The 18,417-nt window shown below is 46.0% G+C and overlaps 2 protein-coding genes across 4 annotated transcripts; one reads left to right on the plus strand and one right to left on the minus strand.

Annotated features, from left to right (window-relative positions):
• Positions 1–697: 697 nt before the first annotated feature.
• Positions 698–2,714, plus strand: LOC120703805 (aspartic proteinase nepenthesin-1-like). Its single transcript, XM_039987979.1, has one exon. The coding sequence runs from the start codon at positions 750–752 to the stop codon at positions 1,983–1,985; it is 1,236 nt and encodes a 411-aa protein (XP_039843913.1). The 5' UTR covers positions 698–749; the 3' UTR covers positions 1,986–2,714.
• Positions 2,221–10,191, minus strand: LOC120703804. Of its 3 annotated transcripts, XR_005687263.1 has the most exons (5): positions 10,070–10,191; positions 9,616–9,971; positions 9,127–9,239; positions 2,552–5,989; positions 2,221–2,457 (listed from the first exon to the last, which is right to left on the minus strand). XR_005687263.1 is itself a non-coding variant. In XM_039987977.1 (4 exons), exon 4 carries the CDS (start codon positions 5,827–5,829, stop codon positions 2,836–2,838), a length of 2,994 nt encoding a protein of 997 aa, XP_039843911.1. In that variant the 5' UTR covers positions 5,830–5,989; positions 9,127–9,239; positions 9,616–9,971; positions 10,070–10,191; the 3' UTR covers positions 2,226–2,835. The 3 variants fall into 3 exon arrangements, 2 of the variants coding, with proteins under 2 accessions (XP_039843911.1, XP_039843912.1); XM_039987977.1 differs by having other exon boundaries at positions 2,226–5,989; XM_039987978.1 differs by having other exon boundaries at positions 2,226–5,989; positions 9,086–9,239.
• Positions 10,192–18,417: the final 8,226 nt, after the last annotated feature.

Raw genomic sequence — 18,417 nt, forward strand, 5'->3', positions numbered from 1 at the left:
TTAGAAAAAAAACATCCTAGTAGAATTTTTTTTTACCTATGCAACATGGTTGAAGATTCTTCACATGTAGTTTTCATAGTGATTGTTCTTAATTTGTGTCATTCATATTTTCGTAAAACTAGATCTTAGCAAACATATACTTGATTATGTGGCAGTTCCATTATTTCCTTACTTCCCTTTTTACTTTGTACATACTCAATTTTGCTCCCTGTCAATCCAAATCAGCTGTGTTTCCGTGTGCTGAAAGTTCGATGTGTACAGCTGAGGTCCGAGGACATTATTAGTTTATGGATTAATGATCAGCTAAGTTAACCCTACAATACTGGTTCCTCTAACTATGCAATTTATTGCTGGGTTATATATTAGCCCAATTTGGCACTAAAGTCAACTTCTGAGGAACCAACAATGAACTGTTCGTAATTACGATGGTGCACATAATTGAGATGTTAGTGACTCAACCACTTAAGGTTTACTAACAAGCAGTTAGTAACACCACGACTTGGCGTTTACTAAGCACAACGCGGTCAACATAATGCAGACAAGCAGTGGAGGCCTTGCTGTCTTGCTCGGCCTTGAGATCTGCGATTGACCTGTTCCTCACACAGCAGACTTTAGCCACCTACATTGTGATCTATGGAAGGCTATAAATAGCAGTCACTACTGGATCTAAGTCGCATTCGTCATTGAATCTAGTTGAGCTCCACCCTATTGTGGTCCTTGTTCCCGCCAAAAATTAGGAGTTGCCACTAATGGCAAATCGCAGAGTAACCCACGCTCTTGCCGTTGCCCTCCTTGTCGTCATCCTCCTGCCTCGGATGGGTAGACCTGCCAAGTTCCCACGCTTCACCATGACCCCAGGGACAAAGCAGCAGCTCAAGAAGTTCTTCAAGGACCACGCGCGTCGGACATGGCCGATCTCCTCCCTAGTCAGGGGCAGGGGGGGCGGCAGCTCCGATGATCAGAGCAAGCCGGGCGTCGGCAGCTCATCACCCAATAGCCCGGGCCAGCGAACTAGCGGCCAGAGCCAGGCCCCGGCCACTAACGCCGGCATGTACCTGTACAGCTACAGCGTCGGCACGCCTCCGCAGAGCGTGTCGGGCGCGCTGGACATCTCCAGCGAGTTCGTGTGGACGCAGTGCTCCTGCGCCACCTGCGACGACGGCGACGTGACAGCGCCGCCCTTCAACCCAGCCCTGTCCACCACCATGGCCGAGCTTCCGTGCACGAGCACCACGTGCCAGGACTTCGTCACGCAGACGTGCAGCCCCGACGACGGCGACAGGTGCGGCTACACCTACATGTACAGAGGCGGTGAGGCGAACACCACCGGGTACCTCGCCACTGAGGCGTTCACGTTTCGGCGGCGGACGCGTCGACGGCGTCGACAGCGCGGGCGACTTCGGCGGCGCGCAAGGCGTGATCGGCCTCGGCAGGGGCCCCCTCTCCCTCGTCGGCTGCTCGCCAGCAGCGACTACCCCAACGCCTACCTCGTCGGGCTCACCGGCGTAAGGGTCGACGGCGAGGACCTTGCCATCCCTCGGGGGACGTTCGACATCCGAAAGGATGGGTTGGGCGGCGGCGTGGTCCTGAGCATCGCCGTCCCCGTCACGTTCCTCGAGGAGAGCGCGTACAAGCTCCTCAGGCAGGCGCTGGCGAGCACGATACGGCTGCCCACGGTCGACGGCTCGGCGCTCGGTCTCGACCTCTGCTACGCGAGCCAGTCAATGGCCACGGCGGCGAAGATCCCGGCCGTCGCGCTCGTCTTCGGCGGTGGCGCCCTCATGGGCCTGGAAGTGGGGAACTACTTCTACATGGATGCCGGCAGCGTGCTGGAGTGCCTGACGATCCTGCCGTCGTCGTCCAGCGGCGTGTCGCTCCTCGGCAGCCTGATCCAGGCCGGCACGCACATGATCTACGACATCCATGGCTCGACGCTGGCGTTTGAATCGTTGGAGCAGGCGGCGCCGCCATCGAATTCGCCTTAAGTAACGTCGCCGCCACCACGGCGGTCATCAGCTCCGCCGCCAACCTTGGCGGTGGTGGTTGCGCATTTCTTCTGGTTCTGGGTCATCATGTTCACGGTTTTGTGAACTGTCGGTTCCCGCCATCTAAAACAGAGGCGACATGCTAAGCAAGGGAATAAGATTCAATCAGGATGACACATTTCATATTATCAGAAAGAAAAGCTTTCATGCTTTTTGGCCCCATCATACAAATCAATAAAGTGCAATTGCAAGTTGGTTTCATGCATTCAAGTACGGAAGGCCAATACAAAGGGGGCGATTACCCTAGAAATTCAACCCTGCTACTGTCACTATAAGATTTCCATGAATTTTTTTTCACACGATATTTAAAACAAAATTAATTGATATTACTACCTTAGCATTTAGCACAAACCGAAAGAATGCCTCCCTGCACACAAAATCTTCATTGCAAGTTTGCAGCTAGGTCCCTACCCTACAGCATCATCAGGGCAACAGCAAGTCAGCAACAATGGCAAATAAAATTGATAGTCCTAAGTTTACAGTTGAGGATTTGAGAGACAGCATACATTGCGCGGAGCTGTTTGGCAGCTGATAACAGAGGGGCCACTGCCCTCGCCTGCAGGCAAAGACACTACCAACAAATAGGTTACAGATTCACAGGCATCAACATTAGACGGGCATAAGATGAAGGCCTATGAGCTGGAACATATATCAAGGTTTCGCCCAAAATCACAGTTGCCTGGCGCATGAACGTGCATAAACATATACAATAGAACTGATCGCCCACTTCAGTTAACTGGAACTAATTAATCTTAGTTGCTTCAGGGCAGCCGAATTGAGCTTCTGCAAGTCAGAGGGTGCTCACAGAGAGGAAAGGATCAGGAATAGAAGCTGGATCCAGCTCATAGAAGCCACAGAGCTTGCCTCCCTTTTCCTTCGTTAGACGGAAAGAAGGTATCCGATGAGAAAACCGTATGTCGTCTTTTGTAGGCACGTCAAGGATACTCCTCTCACTGTCTGGCTTGAATATAGTTCTGTAACCATCGACCTGAGTGAGAAATAGGACTTTTGTGGTAGCGTCAGTGCGCTCAGTGATCTCACCAATGGCATATTCACAAGTATCCTTGCTTGAAGGAACCCAGCCAGGTAACCAATTGTTGTAGAGCGCCCAAATCTCCCCTACTTGTGGGTGAATTTCAAAGTGCCGTTTTGAACCAACTTGAGTATCTACTACTACATGAGAGAATGGATCAGTCGTGTTGTACTTGATCCTCCAGTTGCGGATTTTAAATGTCCCACAGCTCACAGGTACCTCATGCTCCAACCACATATTCTCCTGTTCTGATTGAGGGCTAGCTTCCAGCCAAGTCAGATGCACACTGAATGGATCCAGATCAACTTTGGTAACCCAACCATAGTACTTGGGAAGTTTATCAAAATCACTGTAAAGAGCCCATATCTGTCCTCGTTCAAACTTATTATATGAACGGTCTTCTTCAAAGTTGTAGAATACTGTTTCTGGATATGTGAAAATCGTGGGAGAGGGATAGCCTTGCTGAGTGGAATCACCAGACACACTAACATGACCAGCATTAGGCTGCTGAGCAGGAGTTTGAAGGGAATGATTTTTCTGCCTTTCTCCTTTTCTCTTATTGCCCTTTTGAGCACTTTGTCCATTTCCAGGGCCAGGTGTAGTATCGGTCAAGTCAACAAACCCACTGTTCATTGTACTGTCGATAGGCACACAAGAGTCAAGAGCAACTGGTGGAAATGCTACATCCAGGTTACTAGGAAGTGATACAGCATCTAGTTCAAGAAATCCAGATGGGACGCCAACCTTCTCATTACCCCTTGTTCTGAAAAATGGGATGCTGTGAGAAAATCGAAGTAGTTCGCTTGATGGTATAACAAATGATGATTTGTCCTTTGCTTTTGCAAAAAGACTCACAAAACCTTCAACCTTGACCAAGGGGACAACAGTGACACCAGTTTCCATTGTGAAGTTTGAAAGGACCTCCACAACTTCGTACTCATAAGATCTATGATTATCTGCATCTGAGGTCCACTGCATACTCCAGCCTTTATAAAGAGCCCATACCTCACCTTTACTTGGATGTATTACATAAGAACCCCTTTTTTTGCCTTGCACCCATGATGAAACAATGTGAGAAAACATGAGGGGATCTTGTGACACCTCTGTCTTTCCTAGGGTATAGTTCCCACAAGCAACAGGCAGGTTATTATCAGTCCATTCGTACTCCTCATCATTCACTGCATCATGCTCCAGCCAAGTGAACTTAACTCTGAAGCTGGTAGTATCAAGACGTCTTATTCTAGCATAATATCTCGGCATGGCATCTTGGTCATCATAAAGTGCCCATATCTGATCAACTGCAAACAGATTGACACTCCTGAACATATCAAAGTTATAAAATTCTGGATCAGGGTACGTGAAGCCCCCAGCATTGCAAGGCTTCTCAGCAGCTGTATCATGAGCTTCTTTGTAATTCATTTGATTGCTTTCATTGACGGTACAACCTTTCTCTTGGTTATTTGTTTTGCTGGAGACATGAGGTTCACTAGCCGGTCCATCAGCATGGGCAGCATTATCATCAAACACTTTATTAGAACTGGGGGCAGCATTTGAGAACCAATCTTTTATTGTCCGACTCTTTTTCTTTGGAGAATTCAGAATGTTGTTGGCATCAATAAATGCTTTTCTCCTAGAAGATCTCCGTGGACTAGGGATCCCTGCAGCACCTGGCTCTGCTGATGTATCCCCCCCTTGTTCACTTGTCTCTGTATGATTAAACATACCCTCACCACTTGGTTTTGAACCGCTCTTCATTTGTTCACCATATTGTGCTCCATTCATCACAGGCCTTGCCTGTTGGTTCTCTCTAGAAGAGAAATTAGTAGAACAGCCTTGTTGAGTGGGAACACAGCCCTGTTGCGCAGCACCATTGGCTGCTTTCGATGAGAATAGAGGAGGCACATCTTCTTTATTTATGTTGTTTGCAAAAAAATTCTGCCTGCAGTTCTGACAGCGGATCTGACGATTCAGAATGTTACCGTAGTACTTGTATTTTGTTTTACAGTGGGTGCACACAGTCCAGAAAGTCCACTTATCAGTGGTTGGTGAACCTGATGTTCCATATCCTGCCGTGCTACTTTTATCTGCATCATTTTTGTTAATCGGCTCTGTAGTCTTCATTGCTTCTGTAGACTGCTTCGGTTGATTGGTCTGTTTTGGTTCTGTCGCCTGCATTGGCTGTGTAGCCTGATTTGTTTCCTCAGCCAGATTAGGTTGAGTAGCCGGTTTTGGTTTGGCAGCCTGCTTTGGTTTGGCGGCCTGCTTTGGTTTGGCAGCCTGTTTCGGTTGTGTAGCCCGTGTTGGTTCTGCAGCCTGTGTCGGTTGTGTAGCCTGCTTTGGTGCAGCTTTAGAAGCAACCCTCCATTTGATGTCATATGCATATCGTTTTGCTCGATCAGACAATGTTGAGTATGCTTCTGCAACAAACTTGAAAGCGGATTCTGCACCAACATAACTGTTTTTATCAGGGTGAAGTGAGAGGACAAGCTTACGATATTGCTTCTTTATGGTCATCTCATCCGCTGTCCCTTCCACTTGGAGAATTCCATAGAAATCCAACATCCCGTTTATCTTTGCTTCTGCTGCACAATGTACTTCACAGACAGTTAACAGCTGGGGTATGTTCTCAAGCTGTGGAAAAATTCTCTGTGCTTTAAGGGCAATCCTTTTAGCACCAACAAAATCTTTGTTTTCCAACTTCTTAATAGCAATTTCCCTGGCCTTCAAGGCCTCTTCTCTGTTGCACTCCATTGTGCTGATTACCGAATCGGTTCCCAAGCTTAACAGCCTTAACACAAATGTTATCCACACAAGGCTTCCAGGCCCTTTCTTAAACCATCCAATGAGTGTACCAACAACTTGAATTAGTTCACTTCTCAGGTGCAAATAGAACCTATGGCAACGTCAGGTCCTGCAAGTTATGGAAGAACAAAAAAAAATATATGTTATGACCAAACAAAGTCTATGTTTACGGACTCTACTCTATTGAATCAAAGGCCATTTCATGAAGTGACAACAATTTCACAAGTATCAAATAGACAAAACTGTGAGGCAAGTGCCTCAACAGTGAAATATCAATTTCACATAAAATGGGAATCTTGTAAACAGGGAGCAGATTGCAGCATTAAACATATGGTCATATCTTGTATCACAAAATGCACTATCTATAACTGATATATGTGATATTAAACTATTCTACATTGTTCTAAATATAAGGTCCCAAACCACACTTTAGCCTCTATTACCGACATTCTCAGAATCAGTATTGTAAACTGGATTTTCATCTTGCATAGTTGGATCGCAATATAATAGTGAAGCCAACAGTATTTTGTTTTGACTTGCCTATCCCAAGTACATAGGCATGCTCAAAACTTTTGGCAATTGCACCTTTGGCTGAATTCACCTACAAATCTATAAACTAGGCTGTACAATGGGTATGTGTTCTTTTTAACTGTTCCCAAATATGTGATTGAGCAAGGATTGTTCTACTTGCAATCTGTACAACCATAGAAGGAGAGAAAATTTCAAAATCTTCAAGTATTTTGACATATGTTCCACGAAACAGCAATTTCTAGTGTCCATTGCAAAAAAAAACATAAATACTTTGACACTTTGTTGCGAAAAGGAAACTTTAAAACCATGGACCCATCCATCAGCCTCTGTTGCACGAATTAGGTAGGCCAAAGATGTCAAAATCGTAATTTTCTGCGACAAGTGTCAAAATAGTTGTAGGTTTTTGCAATGTGCATTGTAGTTCACTGCAACAGGTCTCAAAATAATTTTATGTCTTTTAAATTTACTCATAAACAAATGATGTCGTCAACCAAATGCGGTGCGAGCTCACCACATCACAAATGTCACTAGCAGCCAAAGGGGAACTGCATACACAGCCAGACCTTCTTGTAGTGCAGTGAGTATGAACCTATTCGCAGTGAGTTTGTTTAACATGTATACATTAACATAATCTGAGCTATTTTAGCAACCAACGGGCCTACCAAGTGCTGAAAGTTCCCACACAAAGGTGAGGGGTCCGGGAAAGAGAATTGCTTTTAACAACACCTAGATAAGCCTGACATTTCCAACAAAGGGATGCATTCTATTGTGCAGAGAAGATCACATCTAGATATGCACAAACAAGAATACTAAAGATATTATTTTTACTTGGAAATTATACTAAAAACCATATTCAGCGTTGACAATGTTCAAAATGCTGGCATGGGATGTGCTCCATTCATCAACAAACTCTAGGCAAGCTGGCTTTCTAGGGCATGCCACGGGTTCTTAGCATGATCACACATGATTTAAAGAAGTTTTTGTTGTGAATTGCCCAATGAACCAAAAAAAAACCCTGCAAAACTACTCCTTCCAGTTAAAAGTATTGAGAAGGCTGTAGTCATTTTTTATGAAAACTTTGACCACAAGAGTTTTAAACACTGTTCACCTACACGACCATTTAGCCCGTTTACACGTCATGTAATCGCTACATAGCAGCTACCCGTGTTCGTTTATCACTCTTTAGCACATTTAATGACCGCTTAACCTGTTTAAATGGCGATTTAGCCCAAATAAGGTAAACAATAGGTGGTCAACTGTTCAGCATTTAGGATAACGCTGCTTTCAAAGCTCATAGATGTAGATTTGTCTTGAAAATTACACTCACAATATCACCAAATTATTAAATTTATAGATAAGCTATACACGTCATCATTGTCTAAACATCAAGTTTTGTGACTGGATAGTAGTTTGCTTATATATTCAAGAACTCCCTTGCTATATCAGCATGATCATTTACCAGTCAAATTCATCTGATTGTAACCATGTATGACTTGGGCACTTGGCAATAAATGAAGACATGAAGTTCAATACAAGATTCCTATATTAACCAACTACATTATACAGGAGTCATTATACAGTGTATAAAATACAAATTTGTAGTGACCATGATGTTCTCTGTGCAACTTGACAAATACCAAGTCCATTGACAAATATGCCCCACATCAAGGGATGCTATGAGAAAGCAGAATCACAAGACAATAAGACAAGAACATAAAAATTACTACTGCATCTATAGCATCACAAATAAAATGGACCTAATGCCAGTGTGAAAAGAACTCAGAAGCAGAGATCATTTTTAAAGTGATTAGTGCAAACATGCGTGTGCAGCAAGTTTCTCAATGAATCACCCTGAGAGACAAGACAATCAGGAATCAGGACAATGGAACAACTATAAAAATGCTCAATCCCAAAGGAAAATAAGAAGAAAAAAAACACTTCTGTTTGCGAGACAATGTTAATTTATTTACATGGGCCCTCAACCAAAGATGATCTTGATGCATCATTCCTAATCCATCTATACTATAACAGTTGAAAGAATTGAAACTCTTTCTCACTAAGATTAGGCCCACCTTACTCCTCATGAAGGTCCCACTTGTCAGGTCCAGAGGTTTGACGAAAGGGGGTGGTGAACCATTTTTTGATAGAAGGAAAATGTTTCTACCAAAATCCTAATACTTTTTACACCAGCAATCTCCTATATTTGTACCCGCTTATTACTTTCCTTTGGCACACACTTTACTTTCCTTTGCACAGGCGTTAACCCATAATTCGCTTCATTATTTGTTTTGGAAGGATAATAATTGACACCATTGTTTTATGGAAGGAAAAGAAAGACGTATAATTTTTCAAGGAAAATAAATGACATCGTTACTTGATGGAAGAAAAATTAAATACATGTCTGTGGCACGTACATCTCCACTAGTATCTAATAATATCTAATAATATTAAGATTCCCCAACAAGCTCCCAAAGGTCCAAAACATAATGAAGTTCTGCAGCAGTGCAGCTTAATACCCCCCACATGATTGTGTGGAAATCGCAATTCAGTACTAGCTCTCCTAGACATGCAGAAAATAGATCACAATGAAGTGGGCAGATATGACAGGACGGATAATTTTATTCGATGGATTACAATGCTGTATGTATAGAAAGGGAAGAGCAACAAAACTAACTCTTAGAATTATCCATCCAGGAAAGATAGGGCTTCCATTACCCAGAGATGAGAAGAGCAGTCCAAGTCTGGATGGATCTGCACCTCCAGCAGCAGAAGAGGAGTCAATTACAATGGACGCAGATTCAAGGTGGCCTCTGACAGTGGAAGACAGCCTGAAAACAGTGGCGGATCCAGGAATTGGTCAAGACTAGGGCCAAAATTCTGGCAATACGAACTCAGATAGGTCACATATAGAAAAATTAGGAAAAGTATATGTCATGGTTCAAATTCAACATATGCTTCAAATTATCCGTCAATAGTGTGATACAGTAGTTAAGAATGACTTGGAAGACACTAAAAATGCCTAGTGGACATTTGGTGCATCAACATGTTCCATTTCCTCTGACTAATTGCAAGTATACCTCTGAAATTTCAGCAAAAATTAGGACAAAATAGTTCAACTTTCAATCTAGTATTCCATTTAACGAATTGAATAAAAATTAGAAAGGGTGAAGATAAATATCTAAGAAAAAGGGGGACCGATGGCACCTGATGCCTTCCGGGACGGCGCGCACGCGGCCACGGAGCCGAAGAGGAACCAATCTACGAGCTGCCGACGAGGCGACGACGGGCGAGCCGGCGAGAGGCGACTTCGCGAGCGAGGAGGGATCCGTGCCTCCGGCAGCCGGCGGTCTGCCGACGCGGGCGCACGGCGCACCGCGAACCAGCCGGACAGGCGGCGGCGGCGGCAATAGATGCGCCGGCACCGTCGCACTCGCGAGAGCTGCGCGTGCCGCGATGCTGCCGTGCGGACTGCTGCCTGCTGCTCCTGCTGGGGACGGCGTTGCCTGCCCCTACTCTATGGATTGTGACGACCTAACTGCCGGCGATCCATTCGACGGGGCCTGCGAGGTGCATCCGGGATGAGAGGGCAAGACCAGAAGCGGGAGGACAATAACATGCAGGAGCAGCGTGGGGGAGTGACATGCCAGAGAGAACTTACCTGCGGCGAGAGACACCCAGTCGCCGGGAGCCCGTGCCCTAGCTGCCGCGGCGGCGGAGTCACAGGGCCTCTGGTGGCGGAGGTTGAGGAACAGGAAGAGCGCCGCAGAGGAAGTTGGGAGGTCGCGGCAAAATTGCCACTGCGCCATTTCAAAATTTCAACTCTGCCATAACGTTTGCCCCTGGTTTTGTTAATATTTACCAGATTGCCATTAAGTTTGCCCTTGGCTGCCTACCACCCTTACATGACTGCCATTAGATCCAGAATTTTGAATGGTTGAGAGATAAAATGACATGTTTGCCCACGCAAGGGTAAATGTTTTGTTGTGTTTCTAGATAACTAGTGGAGATATTTTCCTTTCAAAAATAATACACGTCTTTTTTTTTCTTTTATAGAACAATAATATCAATCATTATCCTTCCAAAACAAATAATGACACAAATTATGGGTGGATGTATGTGCAAAAAGGAAAATAAAGTGTGTGTCAAAGAAAACCAATATATGGGTAAAGGAGTGGGTAGATGGAAGTGCTTGGCGTAAAAAGTATTAGGATTTTGATAGAAATATTTTTCTTCTATCAATTTCGTGAGTCTACGTCCTTTTTCGTCAAACCTTTGGCATGATAAGTGGGATATCTGTGAGAGGTATGATTGGCCTAATCTATATCTATAATATAAATGTTGATACTTGTTAGGTCCAGTGGTTTGACGAAAGGGAGTGGAGACCCTATTTTTTTATACAAGGAAAATATTTCTAATAAAATCGTAATACTTTTTTACACCAATCACTTTCATCTACCCACCCCTTATATCTGCTTATTACTTTCCTTTGGCACATACTTTACTTTCCTTTGCACATGCATTCACCCATAATTTGCATCATTATTTGTTTTGAAAGGATAATAATTGACTTCATTATTTATAGAAGGAAAAAAAGACGTGTATTATATTTGGAAGAAAAATAAATGACATCATGGTTTCATGGAAAGAAAATTAAATAATGTGAACATCTCCACTAGTTTTGGTGAAAAGGCGTTTCAATTTTTATAGTATAGATATACACAAAACGACTCTACTATTGTATACTAGAAGAGTGAAGTCAATTTTACCCTTTATGTACTTTTCGCCAAAAACACCACCAACTTGAAAACTGAAATCATGCACCCTCCAACAATCAAATTGGACAAATTGTTGCCTAGACGCCAATGTTCTCCTAAACCGTAAACACTAAACAATCGTTATGGGTCTGTGTAGCGTGTAGACGTGTGCACGCTATTAATGACATGTCAAAAAAGTGAGAATGACTATTGGAGAGTTTTGCATCCACTTCTACGTGAATTAAAATTGAATCTTTAAGCAAGATCTTTGATCAATATTGTCGGTACCCTGCAACTGGGGTATCCACTCCTATTGTGCTAAGACTCGCGTAGTTATCTGTAACTACGCCCTAAGGAGCTGAGCAGCCGGACCCCTAGTGTCCAGCTCCATCTCGCAGGACCAACGGTCCCGGACCCGCTTCCCGCTCGGGGACGGGTCCGGTGTCATCACGTGTCCCAGAGGTGGAAATGCTCAGCACCTGTGTCCGCGGATCCGGACCCCAGCAGGTGGGTCCGGGACCTCCACGTGCCTATCCGGACCCCTGAGCTCTCGGCTCAGCTAGCTGTTCAGGAGGGGTCCGGAGCCGCCACGTGTCACGCAGACGCGGGCGCGGGCGCAAGCCTTTCACTGGAAGCTCCCACACCGACCCGCATTAAGTGCGAGCGGTTGATGCGTGCTCTGCTGCCGCTGGGCACGGGACAGCTTTTGTCAGTCCACACTGTGGATCGCCAGCCTTCCTGCCGCATTAAATGCTGGTGCTTGGGGCGTGCGCTGCCAGAGCAGGGCATCGGATACCCACTCACGGGTTGGACAAGCGTGACATGACAACACGGTAAGCCCGCCTGTTTCCAAGGCGGCTCGTCAGTTACCAAGGCAAGCATTAAAGACTCAGCGCCGCGCGGATGGGCAACGAGTCATGATGACCAGCTACTAACTAGAGCAACAGTGCACGCTGCTACAGCGGACTGAGTCAATAGTTCGGCGCTTCATCATGGCCTCGACGCGCGGTTCCAGAGGCTAGACTCTACTCCGACAGGACAGCTCAAAACCATCCCTGGTCAGAAGCTACGCACGAAAGCCGACGACAAGATCTCCAGATCTGTGACATTGAAGGCCAAAGTGTAGTTTATAATACATCGCCAGGCCCACCTGTCGGGGCCCCGTTCAGTGTACGTGCTCCCCTTGGACATATAAAAGGGATAGCACGCCCGCTAGAACACAGGTTCACACGGACACGAGGTTCACACAGGCACAGATTCTCAGACTCACTAGACTCGGCCCAATTATTGGTCGTTTTCGCATTTGCACATATATTTTGGAGGTACTTTGTTTTTGCAGGTTTTTGACCAATTTTGGAGCATGAAATGACGAGGCCCACGATCACACGATGACACGAAGAAAGACAAAGGCCAAAGCCCGAACAAAGGATCGAAGGCCATGATGATTAGAGGTCCGTTCATGCACATCCACCCTCCAATGAAGCCCAAAGGACAAAGCCCACAAGATAAGATCAAGATACTTCGGGGCTAAGCAAAGCAAAGAGATATTTAAGGAATGATTTTCCATCCTATCCATTTATTCGAAGAAATCTCGAAGATAACGACGTCTAATGGGGTGCAATCGTGAAAGGCATAAACTCTAGAAGATTCCAGGAGACTTGGGGAGAAAGAAGGACATGAGACGGCGAAGGAATGAGCCAGGCCGGCCGGCCTAGGCCCATTGGGCCAGCCGGCCCAGCCCTTTTTTAGGTCGGTTCGGCCTCCCCTTTGACCTAGGGTTTCTTGAGGCTATTTAAAGACCCCTCCCCAAGGTTCACGCAAAGATCAATTCGGGAGACGACGCCAAGGAGCAGAGAAGATAGAGGGACACCTCTCGGAGAGCCGAGGGTCGTGCTAGTTGTCTAGGGTTTGCCCTAGCCGACGTGGGAATCTTGCAAGGAAGACCACGTCGGAGTTCTGGAGCTAGGATCATCAAGATCAAGGTAGGGCCCCGGTTGTGATCTTGTGATGTACAATCATTCATGGTGAAGTTATTTGTGATTCCGAATGTTTAGCGACCATGTTCTCTCTTTCGATTTCGTTCTTTTCTTTGGGTTTGCTTCATCCTAGATCTATTATCGAGATAGATCGCTTAGCATGATCTTATAGTCATGGTGGCTAGAGGTTCATGGCGGAACTACCAAAGGGGTTCGACTTGCTTCAGGGTACTTTTGTCCAAAGGGGCGGCGTCGTGACAGGGCGTTGCCACTGAGTAGGTGGGGTATCGAGGGATCGGATTGGAGATTTTGAGTTTAAAGATGCTTTTCATTGAGATTCATATCTATCTTACTTCACTACATCTAGCTGGAACTACAACATATGCATGATCTAGATGATCTAGATTGGTTATCTCTAACTTTCTCTTGCTACCTTCGGTGTTTGTCGTTTTTAATAGATTAGATTCGTTTTACACCACATCAACACAAAGGAATTTCTATGTTAGTAGATTGTTTCTTGTCTCTTTGGTTCCGTGGATTGATAAACCTTGGGGGAATACTCTAAGAGAAAAGTTACATGAAACCGTGCCCTTGCGGTATACAAATCGGGGGCGCTAAGGAGCTTCTACAGTACCCTAAGCCTGCATGGTCTACCTCTCTAGGGCGAGTACCGTAGTACCTAAGATTGGGGGCCCGGAGGTCCGGACAGCTCCGGCCTCATAAACCCGTGTTCTGGCTTACATCGCACATCTCATGTACATCTAGTTATAAAGGAAAAGTTTATTCTCAGTTCGCCTCTAAGGATGTTACATTCCAATTTCAATTTACGCATTCTGTTTGCGCTAACCCCCACGTGGCTTCTTACTCTTGTGTGGTGATTATGGTCCGAATTGAGTTGGCTAGCTAGTGACTTAGCTCGAGACCCCTCATGGAAGAGAGGGGTTCGGACCCCTGGGAACCTGCAGGTTCAGGGAAGCGCACTCATTCTCCGGGGAGGTCCGGAGACCTGTAGCCGTTTAGCCTGGTTTCGTACCCTAAGGCTGCACGCACCACCTCCTGTGAATGAGTGTCGTAGTACCTAGGACTGGGAACCTAGAGGTCCGGACTTTCTCTTAACCTAAAGGCCGGCCTCTCGAGCTCCGTTCACTGAGCCTAGTTGTTTATCTCAAAGGATCACAGCCAACAGGATTTGGGACCCGTGGGCACGCTACTAAGCATCTACCTTGAGTCATGTGCAGGTCCAAATGTGATGATGCAGCAGGTCACCCAAAGGATGGACGACGCAGGACAAGACCTTTGCGGCGCGCACCGCTGGGCGCCAGAAGCAGCCAAATTGCTCACAGTAGTGGCCCCCCACCTGCGGGTTCGTTGCCTCTCCCGAGGCGGGCCCCGGGGCCTCTGTCGGTACCCTGCAACTGGGGTACCCACTCCTACTATGCCACGACTCACGTAGTTATCCGTAACTATGCCCTAAGGAGCTGAGCAGCCGGACCCCTGGGGTCCGGCTCTATCTCACCGGACCAACGGTTCCGGACCCGCTTCCCGCTCGGGGACGGGTCCGGTGTCACCACGTGTCCCAGAGGTGGAAATGCTCAGCACCTGTGGCCGCGGGCCTGAACCCCCGCAGGTGGGTCCGGGACCTCCACGTGCCTATCCGGACCCCCGTGAGCTCTCGGCTCAGCTAGCTGCTCGGGAGGGGTCCGGAGCCGCCACGTGTCACGCAGACGCGGTCGTGGGCGCAAGTCTTCCGCTGGAAGCTCCCTCACCCACCCGCATTAAGTGCGAGCGGTTGATGTGTGCTCTGCTGCCGTTGGGCACGGGGCAGCTTTTGTCAGTCCACGCTGTGGATCGCCAGCCCTCCTGCCGCATTAAATGCTGGTGGTTGGGGCGTGCGTTGCCAGAGCAGGGCATCGGATACCCACTCACGGGTTGGACAGGCGTGACATGACAACACGGTAAGCCCGCCTGTTTCCAAGGAGGCTCGTCAGTTACCAAGACAAGCATTAAAGACTCAGCGCCGCGCAGATGGGCAACGAATCATGATGACCAGCTACGAACTAGAGTAATAGTGCATGCTGCTACATCGGACTGAGTCAGTAGTTCGGCGCTTCATCATGACCTCGACGCGCGGCTCCAGAGGCTAGACTCTACTCCGACAGGACAGCTCAAGACCATCCCTGGTCAGAAGCTACGCACGAAAGCCGACAACAAGATCTCCGGATCTGAGGCATTGAAGGCCAAAGTGTAGTTTATAATACATCACCGGGCCCACCTGTCGGGCCGCCGCTCAGTGTACGTGCTCCCCTTGGACATATAAAATGGAGAGCACGCCCGCTAGAACACAGGTTCACATGGACACGAGGTTCACACAGGCATAGATTCTCAGACTCACTAGACTCAGCTTCACAACATAAGCAATACAACACAAGTAGATGTAGGGTATTACGCTCTGGCGGTCCGAACCACTCTAAACCTGTTGTGTTCATCGCGTTCCACCACCGAGATTGGGCTAATCCTAGCTAACCCCCGAGTACTCACCCTCCGGGTTTAGGCGGGTGCATTACGCCACCCGGTTGTGGGTTTGCATACCACGATAAATATGTTCTTTATCCTAAACAACACACTGCTCACCTTAAACGGCATGCTACTAGCTTGTTTAGAACGTTTTTTTTCGTGCAGTATAGCCTATTTAGCCCGTGTACACACCGTATAACCCGCATAATACCGTGTAACATGTAATGTACCGTTTATGGCCTAAACTGCACGCTTAGCCATTGAGTAACATTTACACGCCATGTACACGGCCATGTAACCCATGTAGGCAAACATTGCTAGCCGCGACATCATTTTTTACCATGTCACATGTAAGCTTTATTTATCCCTCCATTGTTGCACAAACCCCTATCATTGTTGCTCCCTTCCTCAAACCATGGCACCACCACCCCTCATACACCTCCTACCTGCAGCAGTCTCAGCAACGTGCATCAGACCATAGATTTCGCAGGGAGGCACATGCACCTCTCTCTAAACAATGTACCTCTCCATTTAGAGAGAAAGATCTTTCTAAGGTACCCTAATATAATTCGTGCTATATGGCTGCACCATTTTGTGTGGATTAGTCCCAGTTTGTGGTTCTATGGTCGTTCAAAGATTGAGTCAAAGTCCTCAAGGTTTCGGTGCCTCTCTTCCTATCGCTTGGTCGCATCCAACCTTGGCAGGTATAAAACTACTTATCCGATGTTTGCAGCAAAGTTACTCTTGTTCTTAAACCTACTTTTGTGAAGATCGGACCATCCTTATATTGATTCATATTAGCACCTATCAACATTGGAGTTTGGAGATGTTTTCAGAATCCATGATAGTTCATGATACCCTTGGATATAACCATTCAAGTTTAACGTAAGATGAGTCTGTTTCTATATTTTTGCGTGATGAAATATTTGAGAGCTTGCCGCTACATTGTGTTGGTCATATAGTTATGTTTAGGAGATGGCATGAGCATGACATACACTTAAAGTTAGATACCGTGGATGTCCCATACACTTAATATATGGGTGTGGATGTCCCGTACAAAAGACACAATTTGGATAATAAGCCCATGGAAGCCTAAAAGTAGTTCAGAGCTAGCCCAATAGTATTGTGTAAGACCAAAATTCCTTCATTTGAAGTTTGGTTAACTATTTCTATTGGATCTACTTTAACCTCAATAACACATCGCGGAGACCTTCAAATCATTGAAAGTTTGGATTAGTGTTGATCAAAAGTTAGATCATCAACTTTGAGTCTCCACCAACCAAATTTATCCTACCTATTGGAACAACAACATACCTACAAAATAGGCATAGTGGAAAAGTTTTACAATTCAAGCAAGCACACACACACACACAATTGTATATGTATATAAATCTACACAAGTTAGAATAAAATTAATGAATGTGCCCAATTCACACATTTACTCTAGTCTAGAGGCAGACTATCATCTCTAATTGGCACATCAAGACGACCACGAAGAGGAAAACCTACGAGTTAACCTGTTAGTACATTTCATATTAGCAAGGTTTACCCATAATACTACACATATGGTGGATGGGCTAGATCCAAATGTTAAATATGTTGTATGAAAACACAAGCAAGCAAAATAAGTGGATAAATCAAACAAAAGAAAAGATTTCTATCACTGTGCCAAACATCCATAAAATGCATAAAAGTAGAGCCCGAACCATGAGCTCAATTTTTTATATGGGCTTTCATTTGGTAACTCTATGATGACAAATAAGGCTAAAATAATGCTCATATCTAAGAGCACAACTATCAGGCCCTGTTTGGTTTGGCTATAGAGGTGCTTTTGCTTTTTGGAAAAGTCAACAGCCAACCAAATAAGGTAGCTGTGGCAAGGGTCAAAAGTAAAAAAACCAGCTTTCCAACTTTAGAAATTTCACGGCTAGTCCAGGGCTGCTTTCATGGATTGTGAATGTCAATTTGGCGAAATTTACCAACCTACCACCGCTTATGTGCATATTGGTTTGTTTCTTGGCAAAATTGGTTGGTGGACACTCTTCAAGTGTGGCTTTTGCCACAAACCACTAAAAAATTGTCTTTCTCAAAAGACACTATAGGATCATGGTAATTTGTTCTAGGACACTACCTCTATTATTATATTTGATTTTATTAGAAACCAACACTATTGACCATCCTATCCTTACCATACTCATCTTATCCGCTTCGATTGGCTCGTGCTTTGAAAAAAAGGACATTGGAGACGGTTGCAACACTCCCTGCTCGCCTTCTCGCCGACCTCCACGGCACTAGGCACTACTTGCTCACCATTCTTGCCAGCCTCCAAGACACTTGATCCGGCCGTGGACAGTGGAGGCCATGAGCTCTGTTGGTCTCACCGTCGAGCATAAGCTGCAGCTCCCCCGCGACCCTGCCCTGCATCCTGGATCCCTGCATGCCAGATGCCACTGCAAGTTTCTAGATGAACTTGCATGTGCCGTGAGAAAGGAAGCTCTAATCATAGCTGGTAATCTGGCATAAATGGAATTGAAGCTACTCAAGCTAATTATAATTAACTAAGTATACTAGCTGATTTGCTAGGATGAAAACCAGAGAATCAAATCAGTCGGCCTATAAGAGCACAGTGTATGTGGCCTGCAGGCTGCGGCCCGCAATTCGTCGGCGGCTTCACGGCCTGCATCATGCTCAAACAGCAAGCTCCTACGCCGGGATTGGGTGTCGTCACCGGAATAGCATGTCACCACCGTTTGGAGAGGGCG

The sequence above is a fragment of the Panicum virgatum genome, chromosome 4K (assembly GCF_016808335.1).
Source record: "Panicum virgatum strain AP13 chromosome 4K, P.virgatum_v5, whole genome shotgun sequence".
NCBI classification, from domain to species: domain Eukaryota; kingdom Viridiplantae; phylum Streptophyta; class Magnoliopsida; order Poales; family Poaceae; genus Panicum; species Panicum virgatum.

Coding starts and splice junctions, on each gene's coding strand:
- LOC120703804 (XM_039987977.1), bottom strand. CDS start 5,829: ATGGAGTGCAACAGAGAAGAGGCCTTGAAGGCCAGGGAAATTGCTATT.
- LOC120703805 (XM_039987979.1), top strand. CDS start 750: ATGGCAAATCGCAGAGTAACCCACGCTCTTGCCGTTGCCCTCCTTGTC.